The 15360-nt window shown below is 41.0% G+C and overlaps 1 protein-coding gene across 4 annotated transcripts in view; it reads right to left on the bottom strand.

Annotated features, from left to right (window-relative positions):
• Positions 1-11368: 11368 nt before the first annotated feature.
• The window catches only part of LOC112574201 (prostaglandin E2 receptor EP4 subtype-like), a 100155-nt gene continuing 96163 nt past the window's right edge, over positions 11369-15360 (bottom strand). For all 4 annotated transcript variants that reach the window (XM_025255092.1, XM_025255089.1, XM_025255091.1 and 1 more), the window contains exon 4: positions 11369-15221. In XM_025255092.1, the coding sequence (XP_025110877.1) occupies positions 14013-15221 (1209 nt within the window). In that variant the 3' untranslated portion in view covers positions 11369-14012. The remainder of the gene's footprint in view (positions 15222-15360) is intronic.

The raw sequence follows: 15360 nt of genomic DNA on the forward strand, positions 1-15360 counted from the left end.
CGTGTCAGAAATACTCGGAACAAGAAAAGAAAATTAATTTATTGCTCCTCCGACATCGGGCAGCTTCCGTGACAGACTTTGAGCGGGATGATGAGAAAAGACAGGGGAAAAAAAGGAATGAGAGGACTGATGTGTTGGAAGTGAAAGGATTGATATGTTTGAAGTGATGGATATAGGATGTACTGATGAAGTTTTAATACCTTCGTATGGCACATTATACACTTTGCTTACACTTGTGTACGAGCCTAGAATACAAGTAACTCTTGGACTTTCATCAGCTCTGAGTTTACCTTTCCCTGTGTGGTTAGCTAAGAGGTGAAATAAATTCACACAGCGGTGTGGATTTCCAAATAAATAAGGAAACACTTACATTGAAAGCCTTCTCAAAGTCTGGCGCCTACACGTTTATCCTGCGATGGACAATGACGGAAGGAATAAATAATTCTGTATTCACAGCATCCGACTGCTGGACCACAATGCCGGCTCTTTATACGGATGTGTAAACAGCTTTGACTCTTATCTACGAGGGCTTTGATGGTATCACGTGAGCTTAATGCAGTCAGCAAGCAACATTAGCAAACAATTAATTGTGTTTCTTGACACAAACAAACAAACAAACAAACAAACAAACAAACAAACAAACAAACAAACAAACAGAAACTCTTCCATCCAATCCCCCGCTCTGTCTCCTCGAGTTGTTACAGCTGACGACAGCGGTGTACACCATCTTGCGACACCTGCAATCATGTCCGTTACCTGATCACGTGACTCGACAAAACACGCTAGCATACTTTTCTACTAACTTGACTGTTGGGGTGGAGGTGGGGTCATAGGTCAGCTGCGCTAGTGCTGACCATGGCCAGGAGGTAGTAAGTCAGTACGGACGAAGTCTGTCTGGTCTGGCTTTCGCGCACGTCATCTATCATTTCTCTGTTTTATCTAGAAGCAACGAACTTGTCCGAGCGGGCTGGAGTCAGACCTACAGCGCCATCCTAGTCTGGACCGGAAGTAAGGGGGTTAAGAGTAGTCTTTCTTTCCCTTAGCATGGAATCGTGCCAAAAACTGTGCATTGATTCTTAATCAAGAGCCGTGTATAGAATGGATGGCTTGCCGACGAAATATCCCCGTTAAATGTTAGAACGAGGCTTTAGTGCTTGAGCTTCCGGTTTCGCTATAGTCATGCAGATGAAAAGCGAGCAGACGGTGCGAGTATGGACGTGTAAAGGTGAATTGTTGTCTGTCTGCCAAGACCAATGCTTAGCCTCTTGCGAAGTTCTCCGCTGTTAGTCTCGGCGAGCCTAAACAAAGAATGTGACAAAACCGGAAGCTTTGTAGTCTCATGCCTCGTTTTAGCAGTTAACTGGAAAAAAAATCGTCTGCCAGCAGTCCGGTAATACAAGTACGTGGTGCGAGCTCTCAAACTTTATAGCCTGTTGCGCTGTTGGTGGTTGGTTCTAGGCTGGGGAAGGAGGCAGTGGAGGTATAAATTTTCCATAAAAGAAAATTAAGTACAAGCAACAAACTTATATGTATTCTGCTGACATTAATAATTTCAGACTATCTTCAAATTACTATGGTTTCGGATTCTGGCTTTCAAAGAGGTCATCGTGTTCTGGTATAAAGGGAAGTGCTGAGCCAGGCGTTGGTCTTGCCAGCCTGCCAGCAATCCACAGCAATCCTGCCAGCAATCCATTGTATACACGGTCCTTGTTCTCATGATTCCAGAGGTCAAGAGGACCTCGCGCAAAGTTCGCTCGCAAACGACCTGTCTGATGTTATCACAAATATTATTTTACAGCCAATGAACTTTGCATCCTCATCAGGAGTTGCTGCTATTGCTGTTTCTAGCTAACTAGTTTGCTTTCATTACAATATTTTCAGTGCTACAGGCAAATATTTTTGTAAATAATCGTGTTTGTCGAGATCCACGTCCATTTTACCATTCCAAGCAACACTGTGGACGAATATCGAATACGATATGGATGTATTGTATAATTAATTCACACACAGCCATTTATAATATTCATTTGAGGGACAATATTATATTATAATAACACGCAGGACTAACAACATTAATATTCTATTCACAACTTCAAGAGTCATTGCTATTCTACAGATGTATCATGAGAGAGGTTCATCGAAGGCTGATTCCCTCTTTCTTTCTCTTTTGAGAAAGTTGTTGCTGCTCTGGATCATTGTTGCTGTCGCCATACTTGTGTCCGAGTGATGTGCAGCCAGGCGCCCAGACACCTTCGCTGCTATGAAGATGACAAAAGGCAAAAACAGATAAAAAAAACTTTATCGCCAGTTTCTCTGCATCTCACTTTTAATTCTTTAACCTAGTTCACGAATTTATTGCCCTAATGACACGTTGCAGATACAGTTTAATAAACAAGCAAGTGTAAGGTTTTACAAACGACAGAAGCTCAGGACATTGTTTAACAACAGGAACTCCCAATCGTCTGGACATGGAGTTGTCTAAAGGGCATTGACATCATGGCTTCATCAACACCATCCTTTCTTCTGACATGGAAGCCCAAGTTCTGTTTTCTGGATCGTTCTTGCCTTTTATAGCGAGGAGTGTTGCATGTTTTTATTTTTATGAGAAAGTCCCAAAGGTGCCTTCCAGACTGACCAGAGCAGCCATGAACAGGTCTTTATGTCTGTGAAGTAATCCTAAATGTGATTTGTTTAACCTTTGCTAACCCGCAACTGATCCCACCCACCCTCAATGTTCTGTCAAAACATATTTCACCTCTTTTGTAATATGGTAGTGTGGTAGTCCGTGCAATTCCAGGGAACTATTTCCGCTGGAAACAAGCTTATTTGTGCATCATTTTTTTTTACATCCTGCTGGTTGGCGGCTCCCATGTGAGGACCCCGCTGTCCCACAAGTAAAGAAGTGGGTCGGTTGGATCCTATTCCATGGCAATTATTGTAGGAGAGAGATCCGGAAGCTGACGACCACGCCTGTCCATAAACTGCCAAGAAATAGTCCGGCCATTGGGCATGAGCAGAATGCTTCAGATTGTGAAATGGTGGACGTGGGACTGGGGGTAACAAACACATCCATTCACAACTCTCCCGACCGAAATATCGAAGCAGTTGTTTATTTGAGCTGTTTGAGAACTGAACACCAAGAAACCTCGTGTTCTTTTTCTGTTGTCGATTTTTATACTTTTAAATGACAGTCGTGTAATAGTGTTTACATGCGGTTGTTTTGAATAATATTGTAAACATTTCTTCTGTCTGGATGTAGACAAATAAACGCTTAAGACAACAACGAATGACTTCAGCCATTAACATCAAGACAGATTATTCAACTTTCTTTTTGTTTTTCTTCCCCGCATTTTCTGAATGCTCAAACTAAGACATGCAACCAGAAAATTCTGCTTTATGTTTGGTAAATACTAATTTTTTTCCCCATCAATTACTTTGCGTACTGAACAAGCAGAGTTACCTCTCTGAGAAACTTTATTATCGTCTGGAAAAAAATGTCGCCACAAGTCTGTTTGGACACGTTTGGCCAGACTGGTTGAAAAACGATCATTGGCAGTAGAAATAATTCCCAGCAAAGGGGGCTGAGGATGCGGAGGAGAGAACTCACATCCTCAAAGGGGAGAGAATACAGCAGTTTCTCTCTAGCGTCCTCTCACTATACTTGTGTGCAGGGTGGATAACTCTAGTAGTTAAGATGATCAGCACAACCTCAGTGCAGCTTGTATCGAGAGCAGGAAAAATCGAAATGTGCAATAATTTGTCATTTCCCTTCAATAATGTCTTCTTAATGTTTCGGAAACGTAACAAATGTTCCAGGACAGGTCATCAAATAGAATAATCTCCCCATTTTTATTGCATCATATCTCATCACCCTGTCCGTGCGAAATGCCTGATAAGATGGCCACCAGCTACACAAAAAGCACCGAAAAACATGGATAAATAGCCGGCGAAAATCCGGGAAAGACAATTCGCACTTCCATGGTCTGAAGTTTACACCCTGGCTGCACTTCTCTCCCTTGTTTTTACACAATGTGCCGCATTGTGATTAGACAGGCAATAGTCTTAGCAGCACTAAACAGAGTTTATTACACGTTCGCCGAGTCTTGTACAATCTTATTTCTCTGTCACCCAATGTAATAAACACTGGAGCTTCCTGGTACACTAATGCAGAAAAGCTTTTTTATGAAATTTTTTTGTTGTTAGTTGTTGGAAAACTTCTAAGTTACTGACTAGACTTGTTTGAAAGGGAACCAGAGGTTTGCTGAATGATAAAACTAAACTGTTTTTAAAGGTGCTTATCTTATCTTTCCTTTCTAAAGTCAGGACAGAATGAATTCGACAAAAAAAAAAAAAAATTGTTTTAGCATCTGTGTGATGGTGAGACAAGAGTTCTTCTACTTCACTAAGAGTTTAAGAGACACAAGAAAGTCGAAGAAACAATTTCAAAATCGCACATTTTCGTTAAAGTTTCTACAGAGTCCCTCATGACTTGATATCATGACAAAACATAGAAGTAAGGGAGACAATCCACTGCTGGTTGTGCCCCCTGACTCCCCTCCAAAAAAAAGAGAGAAACAGGGGCAGAGAAACAATTTGCAAAAAAGTGTTTACGGCACAATACTCAAGTAAATAAACTTCACACAAAAAGATGATGCAATTAGAGACTATCAAAGAATGTTAGAATCATTTTTTTATGTCAGTTTACTCCTCACACTGCGCAACTCAAGTGGAGACACAGTTTTTCACTTGTGTATTTACATTCCAATCTTCATGTCTTCTTTTTCCTACGGTGTCTCGGCTTTCAAGTCTCGAGAAAACTATAAACATTATTTCCATGCGTAGGGCAAGGGTCGTACTTCGTGAACTTTATATTTGATATCCTGAATATTTGTCAACAAATGGGTAAATGTTTTTTAAAGAAAGTGAGAAAATCACAACGAGCTTAAAAATTATGTAAATGCAAAACTGGATTGATCTATTTATTATTTATCTGTCTATTACTTTACATGCATTTTCAGAACTGTAACCTCTGTACTTTCATATTTTCTCTCTAATCAGATCGTGTGGGTGAGTACATGGTCAGTTACTCAGAAATCACTGTATGTGGAGTGTGTACATCACCAAGAAAGTTTTGCTTGAAGCTAGTGACCAGGCTAAATAGTTATTAACAAACACACATCCACTGGTGAATACAGGAGATTCATCCAGACCTTCTGAAGCACGGTCCATCGCTGAAACAGCTTTTACTGTTGAAACCATCACCAAAAACCGTTTTCTCACTACGATGTCTGCTGCACTAAGCTGTGTAGATAAAAGATGTCTGCTTCTTTGTGATGATGTTATGTAGTTTGGTGAGCAAGGCGCCTGAGATGTTGGATAAGTGCAGTTTTATGTGCAGTTTGTATGCTGCTTGTTAGGAGCGATGAACTTTCGTCAGCACGAAAATGTCTTCTCCGAATTTTAGCTTCCTTCTGTGATGTAACCTTTAAGACCAATCCTTTTCTGTGAGCAGTTTGTTCACTTGGTAAATCTTTGTGAGTTCTATCTTTCTTCCATTGTCTCTCTCTCTCCGCCTCCAACTCCCCAACAGGGGGCGCAATCAACAACCGCTTGTCACTAGTACAACGATTGAGTGTCTTAGGTTCAGATCTCGTGAAAGTTATTATTTCTCCGCTTTCTACGTTTTAAATATTATGTTTTTAGTTGTTAATGGTGTGAAAATTAATTCTTCATCCTCCCACCTTTCTTCACCCCTCCCTCTCTCTCTTCCGTCTCTTCCGCCTTCTGAGTGAGCAGAAAGTTCTCCGATCTTCTCTCGGTTATTGGAGATTCTTTTAGTTTTACCGGTTGAGGGACTTTGAAAACTGTTTCTGGTATTTTCCAAGCGGATGGGATTTTTCCAGCTTTTGAAATGCTGGAGCCCGGAGCAATCCACGCTTGAGTAGTCGCTGTAGCCAAGTCCCGTCCACACTCCAGCGACTGCCATTCAGTGTCTGCAACTTTTGACAAGACTCCAGTCACTGAGAAAGAACCAAAAGGCTGAGCTGTGCTCATCCGGGAACCTATGAGATGGCGGGAAGACACTGACGAGACACTTGAACGACGCTAATTAGCTCGTGTGGACGAGTTTCCTCGGACTTCCATGACAAAACCAGCGAAAATTTGATAAAAAAAAAAAAATCCTGGTGATTCAGAGTTAGCAGCACTCGTTTTTTTTTTTTTTTTTTTTTTTTTTTTAAACCGAAAATGTACAACGGTTTTTGAATGTGACAACAACTACATCATTTCATTGAAAAATCTGCTCAGCTTGTGCTAAAAAACAAATACATCTAGGTTCATACATCATGTTGACAGAATACGGTCATTTCACCACATCATTGATTTCTATCAATATTGCAAGAACAGTTTCGTCTTGTGCCCTGAAAAATTATTTTTCATTGATGAGCTTACACTCTGAAAAAAATTATAATCTCTTCGTTGATGCGGAAGATAAATTGTTGCCTGGCGACGAATCCAAGCTATCTGTACCCGCTATCACAGTATTTGAGCTGAAGATGTAGAAAAAGTTTAATGTTTTTGAAAGTGTTTGCGCAAATTGTGCGATTTGTATTCCCTCATGTCGGTTCACCTGTCTGCTTTCTTCCTGGTTGGACAAAAATGTGGAGGTTAGGACAAACATCAAGTGGCGATGAAGTAGTCATCAGCAAATTGTGTCACGTGTCTGCACGGAGAGCATAATTCCAGTTCTTATTCAGGTTAAAAAAATATATTCTCACAGCTCATGTTAGTGTAGAATTGTGACATGTACAATATGCTTATGTTTAACAAATATTCTATGTAGATTGTTTTAGGAAAAGAACTGGTTTCTAGGGTGCAGTTCCTTGAAGGACACATTGAACTTCTCGGGACCTGCCTCCAAACAGCAAGAAAGGAAAAAGCGAGGGCAGAACTCCACAACGCAATGACAGACCAAGACAACCTCACTTCTGGTGATGAGATGATCACTTGAGTTGTTTCCCCATGGTTGTGTTTGGAAGCTTTTAATATCATGATTAGCATTGCTTTTGATAACTTTTGCAAGAAAATAATCTTACACACAGAAAAAAGAGTATACAACACTTAAATATACAGAAAACAGCATTATTAAATTCATAGAAGGAAAAACTCAAACAAAAAGAAATTCTATAGATTATGTAACCAAGAGAAAAAGTAGATCGTGGATGCCATTTTCTTCTCAGTCAAGTTTCTTGTTTGTGCCCGTGGATAGCGAGATGAAGGATGTGCAGTGTGTAAAACTTTGTTAAAACGTTCCGTGCGAACTTTGTCCCCACACAGACCTCAAGAGTTTACTCAAAATATTTCAAAAGCAATTGTTATCCAGTCACTTTAACAGTAGAGACAAGTCTTGCACTTTCAGCAAAACAAAGAAATTTTCCGACAGCAGTGACAACTGTACAAAAGCACAAACCTTTCAACGTTAAAACGGTTGTCACGTGTCTACAAAGAACGGGTGAAAGAGTACATGTACTTCCATCAGACTTCTGCTTCTTTGGTCGCAGAATGGAAATAAAAAAAAGATGACAGGCGTTGTTTCCTTTCTTTGCTCGCACGGCACTCGTATACAGCTCAGTAAGCACCAGAAATACTTTTTATTCTGAGGCTCTCCTGTTGTGAAAAACCAACAAGCTTCTGGCACTGAAAAGCCGTGAACGGAAGTTCGTTGTGGGCGTTGTCGATCTGACATGCGCAGTGCCGCTTCAGGGCGAGGAAGACATCTATCCTGTCTGTACAGAACTCTGATACATGTCCTCCACCGGTCGACATTTTATCAACGGCGGCAGCATAGACAGGCTCACGGAACTAAGACGGGAAATAAATTATAATTAACACATAAATTTAATTTTAAAATATAATTTCAACATATAAATATGTTTTATCTAACTCGAAGATCAGCATGCCCGAGACGAGAGCTGAACCCAGGACAGCCAACTCTCACTGTATTGGCGACACACGCTAACCGCTGCGCCACCGGACCGCCAGAGAGGAGGAGAGAGAAAAGGAAGAATAAGATTTGATTTTCAGCAGGCGACGTATGATGCATTTAATCCACAATCGATGCCTCAGGGCATACAAACAAGAAAAAGTAAATATATTTCTTGAAATAGAAACACGATTACTCTCCGACAGACCTGCGCAGTAAGCCAAGAGAGCTGTTTACTTTCCAACTCTTGTCAACTTGTTGTCGACCTTTCAAATTTACTTCCAATATTAAGAATTTATCACTGCTACTTTTAGAGGGTAGGAGATTGGGAAAAAATGCCGGAAGAGTAGGTGGTTCTGAGATGTTTGTGGAAGATTATTTTGTCTCCTGTTTGTCTCCAAACACCGTCCACCGACAACTGGATGAGCTATTTCGGGTGAAGTTCAAGTACAGATCAGTGTTACCTTAAATTATTTCAAACAATGGAAACACCAATAAACAGATTATAATATAAATAGTTAACTAACCCACTAGAAAAAAAAAATAGAAAGAGAGAGAGAGAGAAGGACAAAGTCAAACAGCGGACCGTTCAGAAGGTGACTAGCAGACAGGAGAACAAGAACTAGTCTGTCTGTTTAGTTTCTGTTCAAATGTGGAAACAGTCCAGTTTCGACCAAAACGAATCAAATGTCCACCCTCGCTCTTTTGCGCCGTTTTCAGACCATCAAAACTCCAATTTTTACTTTCAGTAAATAATTCAGTCGCATCCAGAAGAGCAGAAGCAGGAGGATTGAGCAAACTTTCCTAATAGGGGTACAATTGTTATCAATGATATTTTGCCCCCAAAATTTAATTGCGTCTCGATTATCAATTCTGAAGTGAGTCTCAAAACACACACACAGTGTTTTTCTGTATCTGCGCAGGAACACCCACAATTTTATTTTTAAATCGTCTTATAATTCACTTTATCCTGTTGTAAGTCTGGTCTGTCTCCTGTCTTGTTTACAGAAAAGTTGACAACTGAATTCCTTATAAAGTATTTTTAACAAACTGCCTGCGCAGTCTGCAAACACTTCTTGCATTTGTATTGATGCAGCAAAAACATGGTGATTTCGGCGAATTCCGTCATGCAGTGTATTTTTTAAATTAAAATATTAACTGTATATGTCTGTTTTTGTTTACTACGAAATCAGTATTTTTTACGACAATCTCTGTCACTGGCTAGTGTAACTATTTTAGTTTTTCCTTCAGCAGGAATTAGTTTTGACAAAACATGTTTCGATGTCATGAACCCTCAGCCGGTCAAGGTCGTGAGTTCATTCTTGGAGTCCTGGTGGCTAAACGACTGAGAGAGACTCATTCTGGTGCTGTGTATATTTTGCCAGGCAATGGCCTTCTTGTCAAAGGAACTCAATCACTGGATGCTGATTGCCCCAGCAAATAGGCGCTAGCGGACACAGATCCAATTTTCTTTTCCAGTTCTTCACTTTGAGAGGGATGGGGCCGACTTGTCCTCCCCACTACCTCCAGCCTGTAGCCCTTAAAACATCTCTTTAACCATAGAGACTAAGAGAATGAGAGAGGGAGAGAATTCGAGAAGAAGAAGAAGACAAGGAAAGAGAGAAAGGGATCGCGAGAAACACAGAATAAAATGTCTGGGGTAGACTGGCATTCTGAGTGGAATGTTTCTTTAATGGTCAGGTCTATTACGTTTCATTAGAGTATCTGAGGTCCAATGCTCCCACTGCACGCAAGAGGTGAAATTGTACGAAACGGATTCTTGTAGCTTCGTCTGCAATTGAAAAACAGAGGAAAGGAAAATGCGACAGAACAATGCAATCACCGACAATTTGGTTTCGGCCTTTTGCTCTTGTCTAGCCTCGTGAAATCAGATTTCCGTGTAAATACAGCGGTCCATCTTGTTCTCGTTCTAGGAACACAGCATCTGGATGTACATCTGCAAGGTATGGGTTTAAAGGACATCCCTTAGTCTTGTGTAAGTCTGTAATATATATATTATATCTATATTATAGATTCTCTTTTCTTTCCTCGATTGTGATTTGTTTGCAGGATACTCTCTTCATAGACATGTAAACACTCTTTCACACAGAGGAATCTTTGAACAATTTTGTCCGTCTTCTAATCCATCCGGTCTAGGACACATTCTAGAATAGCATTCTGAAAGCATATTTTCTTTGAAATGTCCTCAATTAAAACTTTGGTATAGTAATATTTTCGACAATATTTGTCCGGCGCAAAAAGCTCTTTAGAAGTATCGCTCTTTCCAAAGTTGTGGCTTTGACTGTGATATGCAAGACTATATTTAGGTCACGAGTGTGAAAATTCTGTTTGTAAAAAAAATTAATTTTGTCAAAACAAGGATTAGTTGTGAGGTTACACGTGGGGAATATTAGCGCCAGTCCTCCTTTGACGGGTAATGTTAGTCTTGAGACGGAACAGTTTCGCGTGTAAGGGAGATAAATGCCGCTTATTCTAAAAAAAGGTTACGTGTATTGTGGTTGTCTCCCGTAGAGACACTCAACAAGTTCACACGAGAAGAAGAAATACAATAATATTGATTTTTGTTTAAGCCTAAAATGAGATTCATATTTACACATCTCTCCCCATGTGTATGTGAGACCAAAAAAAAATAAAATTAAATAATAATAATAAAAATAAATAAAACTTTTTTGAAGACCAGTAACTCTGTAACTAACAAAAATTAAAAATAATTATCTTCCTTGTTTTTTTTCCGCCAATAAAACTAGCTGGAAAATGGCTGCATAGAGGATTAACTAGGATCAGAAAATTTAATAATGATAAAACTGTCAAATTCAATTTATTTATTTTAAAATAAACATTTTCCAAAACTTAAAATTCCTGTGAAAATACTCCAGTGTGTGTTCAAGGGAAGCAACAGAGTTGAGCGTAGTTCTTACATTATTATCTTTCTTCAATAGCCTGATACTTCTCTCTTCTGTCTTTTCATAACTGTACTTCTCTTATTCCTTTTTTTTTTCGTAGACCTTTCTCCTTTCCTCCCCACCTCTGTGCAATCTTATGCCCAAGCAGGAGTTATTTAACAATGTACATAATAATTGTGTATAGATGATAAGAACTTACGAGTCCCTTATGTATTATAAAATTTTTCGAATGATCTGCAGTGATTATCCCTTTCGTTTTATACACCGATGTCTTAACAAATAAAGTCATTGATTTGTTTATTTATATTTCTCTCTCTCTCTTTCCTTCCTGAATAAACTTGCACGCAGGTGCGCACAGACACACGAACACAGTCCATGCACAGACACACAAAACTCACAAAGTCCATGGACGCACGAGCCACACGCACCTCAGGCACAAATTTCACCAATTTTCTAGGAAAACTACTTTCGTTACAGATTCTTTATTTCAAATTTCCTTGAGCACTTGCACACAATTTTCAGCTCACAAGCACACAAGCCAGCGAACACACTGAAAGCATGCACAGATTATTCGGACCAGCCGAGTCGTCAAGATGTAGAAACATGATATTGGTAAATATATAAAAAATTGGTAAATGCTTATATGTTGTTTCACCCAGTGTTGTGGTAGGCACATGAAAGAGCGTCGATCAGAAAATTACAATACAACATCTTTCTAAAATAAAGCAAATTTTGTTAGAATGTAAAAGGTAATTTTCCTACCAACAAATCTTCTACATCTACGCTGTTATAGAAAAGATTTTCATTCAGACTGATCAGCTATATTTATAACTGAGAAATTTACAATCCAATTTTCCCTAAACCAAGATTCTAAGTCGGGGAAGCACTACACATCATGGCTGAGATTTGTGTATTTCTCAAACAAAGAAATTACCCAACTATCCTATGAATAACAATTGAGGGATAAATAAGGAACGAAAAGGAGTTGTTGATGAAAATGGTTAGGAGAACGATGAGGAGAAGGAGAAAAAGAGCAGAAGTAGAAATATCGGAGTAAGCTACATTTCAAAAAAGTGACAAAAGAAGGAAACAGCAGAAGTCATCAGCATGTCGCCATGTTTGATTCACGGATAATGTCGGTAATTACCAAACACTAAAGGCAATCAACGAGCGATGCTTGATTTTGTCTGGCTACACAATCAGTTTAAAAGGAGTGGGAGGGGAGGGTGGAGAGAGAACCTCATCATCACAATCAATATTATGCTATAATTAGCACCACAACAATTTTTTCCTCCCTCTCTCTTTCTGCGTATGTGTGTGTGAGAGAGAGAGAGACAAAGAGTGTCAATATTTGTTGAATATAACCCTAACCCATTATTGTCTATTTTAGTTATTACTGTAGTTGAATTGAGTCGGTTCGAAACCCTTGTGGCGCAGCATACTTCCCACAGTAGACACATCTCTTGACCCGATATTTGACCCTTCACATGGTCTGGAAAGCAAAGACAAAGAGAGAGGAGACCAGTGTCACAATGACTGGCCCCGAGAAAAACAACTTCTCTAACCTAACCAAAAGTTTGAGGATGACTTCATTTTTATATGTATTGTTCGTTAGCCCTACCTTACACTCTGAAATACTTATAGCACAGGTATGACAGAGATCCAAGGATGGCGAAACTGTTGATGACAAGGACAAGGAAAGTTTTTAACTGTTCTGATCTGGAGCGATGAGAAGACAGGTCCACACAAAAAAAACTTACAAACCAAAAGCAGTTATTAGAACAAATCGCTTATCACAATAATAAATACTTTACAGAAAAGTGTTGGTAAGCTTTCTTTTAATTAAAAATTTATTAAAACGGTAATAACGAACTCATTATAAAAATTACTTTTCTTTAAGCCAAACCGTTTAAAATACAAATAACATTTTAGGATAAAGTAGCTCAAAATGTCTGTTTACATACATTTTTATAAACAGTTTTTACTTTGACTGGTCAGAAAATCAGAATTACCAAAGCAAACTTCCGGAAAGTAGTCACGATGAAAGCAGAATATAATAACATACTGCACTGTTAGTGCATACAATGAAAGATAAGTGCTGTGTAAAAAGGATGAACACTGGAAATATAAAAACAAATAACAATAATAGACACATAACTTTCACACTCAGACGAGGGGCCAGCCCAGTTCCAGACACTCCCTTCATCAAAATAAATGTTTTTGTGTCCTTGTGTGCAAAGTGAAGTCCAACTGAAATACCAAGTAGTCGGCTCGCATCAGTGCACAATCTGTGTCCATGGAAGAAAGACAGTAATCAGAACATTAAGAATAAAAATCGAATGAAGAGCAAAACAGTCTTCATTAATTTATCTCACAACCGGATCTCAATGATTCCTTGTAATCTTCATATCACACAGTCTTTCATAAGAGACTGAAAACACCAAGATATTGTAAATAAAGTACTATTTACGATTTTGTTTCGCCTGGGTGGGAAACCACAAATTATTGGAGCAGAGATCAGAAATAGTTATTACGAAGACATATCTGGTCACAGAATCTTGTGTTTCGTTTCTCAGAAATTTCAAGAGAATGCCGTGATAAAGCTCAGACCCTAAATATCTATCATCTTCTGCTAAAGACCCTTCTTAAATGGGCAAATGTTTGACCAAGTTTGACCAAGTTGTGTGTAAAGGTCCAATGAAACCCAGTTTTGGGGAAAACATTTGGAACATTGGATCTTTGGTCCACATGCTGTGAGCTAAGTTCAAACTTGTCTGTCAATACATTTGTCCATTTTGTTTGACTTTGTGGCACTTTGGAGGTAACACTTGGGACTTTGTCCAGTTAAGAAAGACCTCTAAGTTCAAAAACCCAGCGTACAACATGTACATAGAAAGACAGTATACACAGCTGGCACAGAGCTACATGCACAGACAGTTCATTCCAGTGTTTAAAGACCGGAAAGATAGGTGAGCAGTTCTTTAAAAGAAATGGATTGATGTAAAACATCTCATCCATTTGATTTTTAAACTGTAGTTTGAAGATTACAGTTTTCTGCGTTTTTTTAATACCATGACCTGACAAAACTTTTGTGATCTTAGATAATTTCACCCTCGCCCAGTTGACGTACCCGGCGAGCTTTGCCTACAACTGACGGTGTTGCGGTCAGAGCTGGATAGCGACCCCCCACCTGTGCTACACCGACCATCAGGACCACAGGTAGAACCTTCATCATCAGCAATATCATCATTAACACCGGCAGCAGAGACATCGTCGTGGCCGGAACTGTGAGAACCAACGGCCTCGTTGTCGCGGCCATCACCGACATTAACAACCACTTCATCATGGGGCGACCTTCCTGCACCGCAGATCGGCATCCCAATCGCTTCAGACGAGGACGTCCTGGAGGAATCGCTGCTGACCCTTGACCCGTACCCGTGGTCATCCGTCTCGCTGACGGACGGAGTGGCGGGACCCAAGTCGCGGGCCTGTCGGCAGAATTTACTTTCCGGTTCCGGTGCGGCGGGAGGGCGCCGGGTGGGGTCTTGCACCTGGAAGGATGCCATGAGGCTGGAATCCGGCAAACGACGGAACAGGTCGACGTAGATCCCGTCAGGCGTTTCGGAGAAGGCGTCAGACTGGGCGTCAGCAACGTTGTCCGTTACAGACCTCGCGTCAGGATGCTGCACGGCAACACCTCCGCTGTTTTGAGTACTTCCGGAGCAGGCGGGCTGGGGTGAGCCTGTGAAAGAGCCTGGTGGTGGACTTCCGGTTGCTTTGCACCGTCTGGGAGCATGCGCGGACATCAGAGCGTGCGCTCGGCACGCGGAGCAAAGGTGGGCGGTGTCTGCGGCGTAACTCCTGCTCGGCCGGTCGGAGTCGGAGGAGTGACGTCCCGCACTGCGGCTTCTGCTCCTGCTTCTGCTCTTCGACCCCCGGGAGTTGCGGTCGCCAGACCTCATGGAGCCTTCCGACAACGACACCGCCTCGTTTTGACGGCCGACGAACTGGCTGCTGGGACACAGCTGGTTGCGGACGTGAACGTAGCCGCGCGGCTGGCCCTCGTACTGCTTGAAGTTGTGCTGCGGCGCGTAGTTGTGGAAGCGATGGCGTCGGAGGTAGGCGCTGTCCTCGCTGTCGTCGTCACCGCACTGCACGCAGCGGGTGAAGGTTCGGCGCAGGCGGGCCAGCAGGGCCTTCCGCAGGATGACGTACAGCCAGGGGTTGAGGGTCTGGTTCAGGCTGGCGAGCCTGATGGCCACCAGGCCCAGCACGGGCTCCTGGTTGTCAGTGGACAAGGTGAGGAGGATGTGAACCTGCGGGCAACAAACGAGGCATTGGATAAACATTTTGTTGTCACTCGCCTCACAGTCTTTCTCGTTTGGGGAAGACATATTCAGATTTATGTAATCTGTACGAAAGTTTTAAAATGGATAAACTATTTTCTTGAAAAAA

Source organism: Pomacea canaliculata, linkage group LG10 (assembly GCF_003073045.1).
Source record: "Pomacea canaliculata isolate SZHN2017 linkage group LG10, ASM307304v1, whole genome shotgun sequence".
Classification (NCBI taxonomy): Eukaryota; Metazoa; Mollusca; class Gastropoda; order Architaenioglossa; family Ampullariidae; genus Pomacea; species Pomacea canaliculata.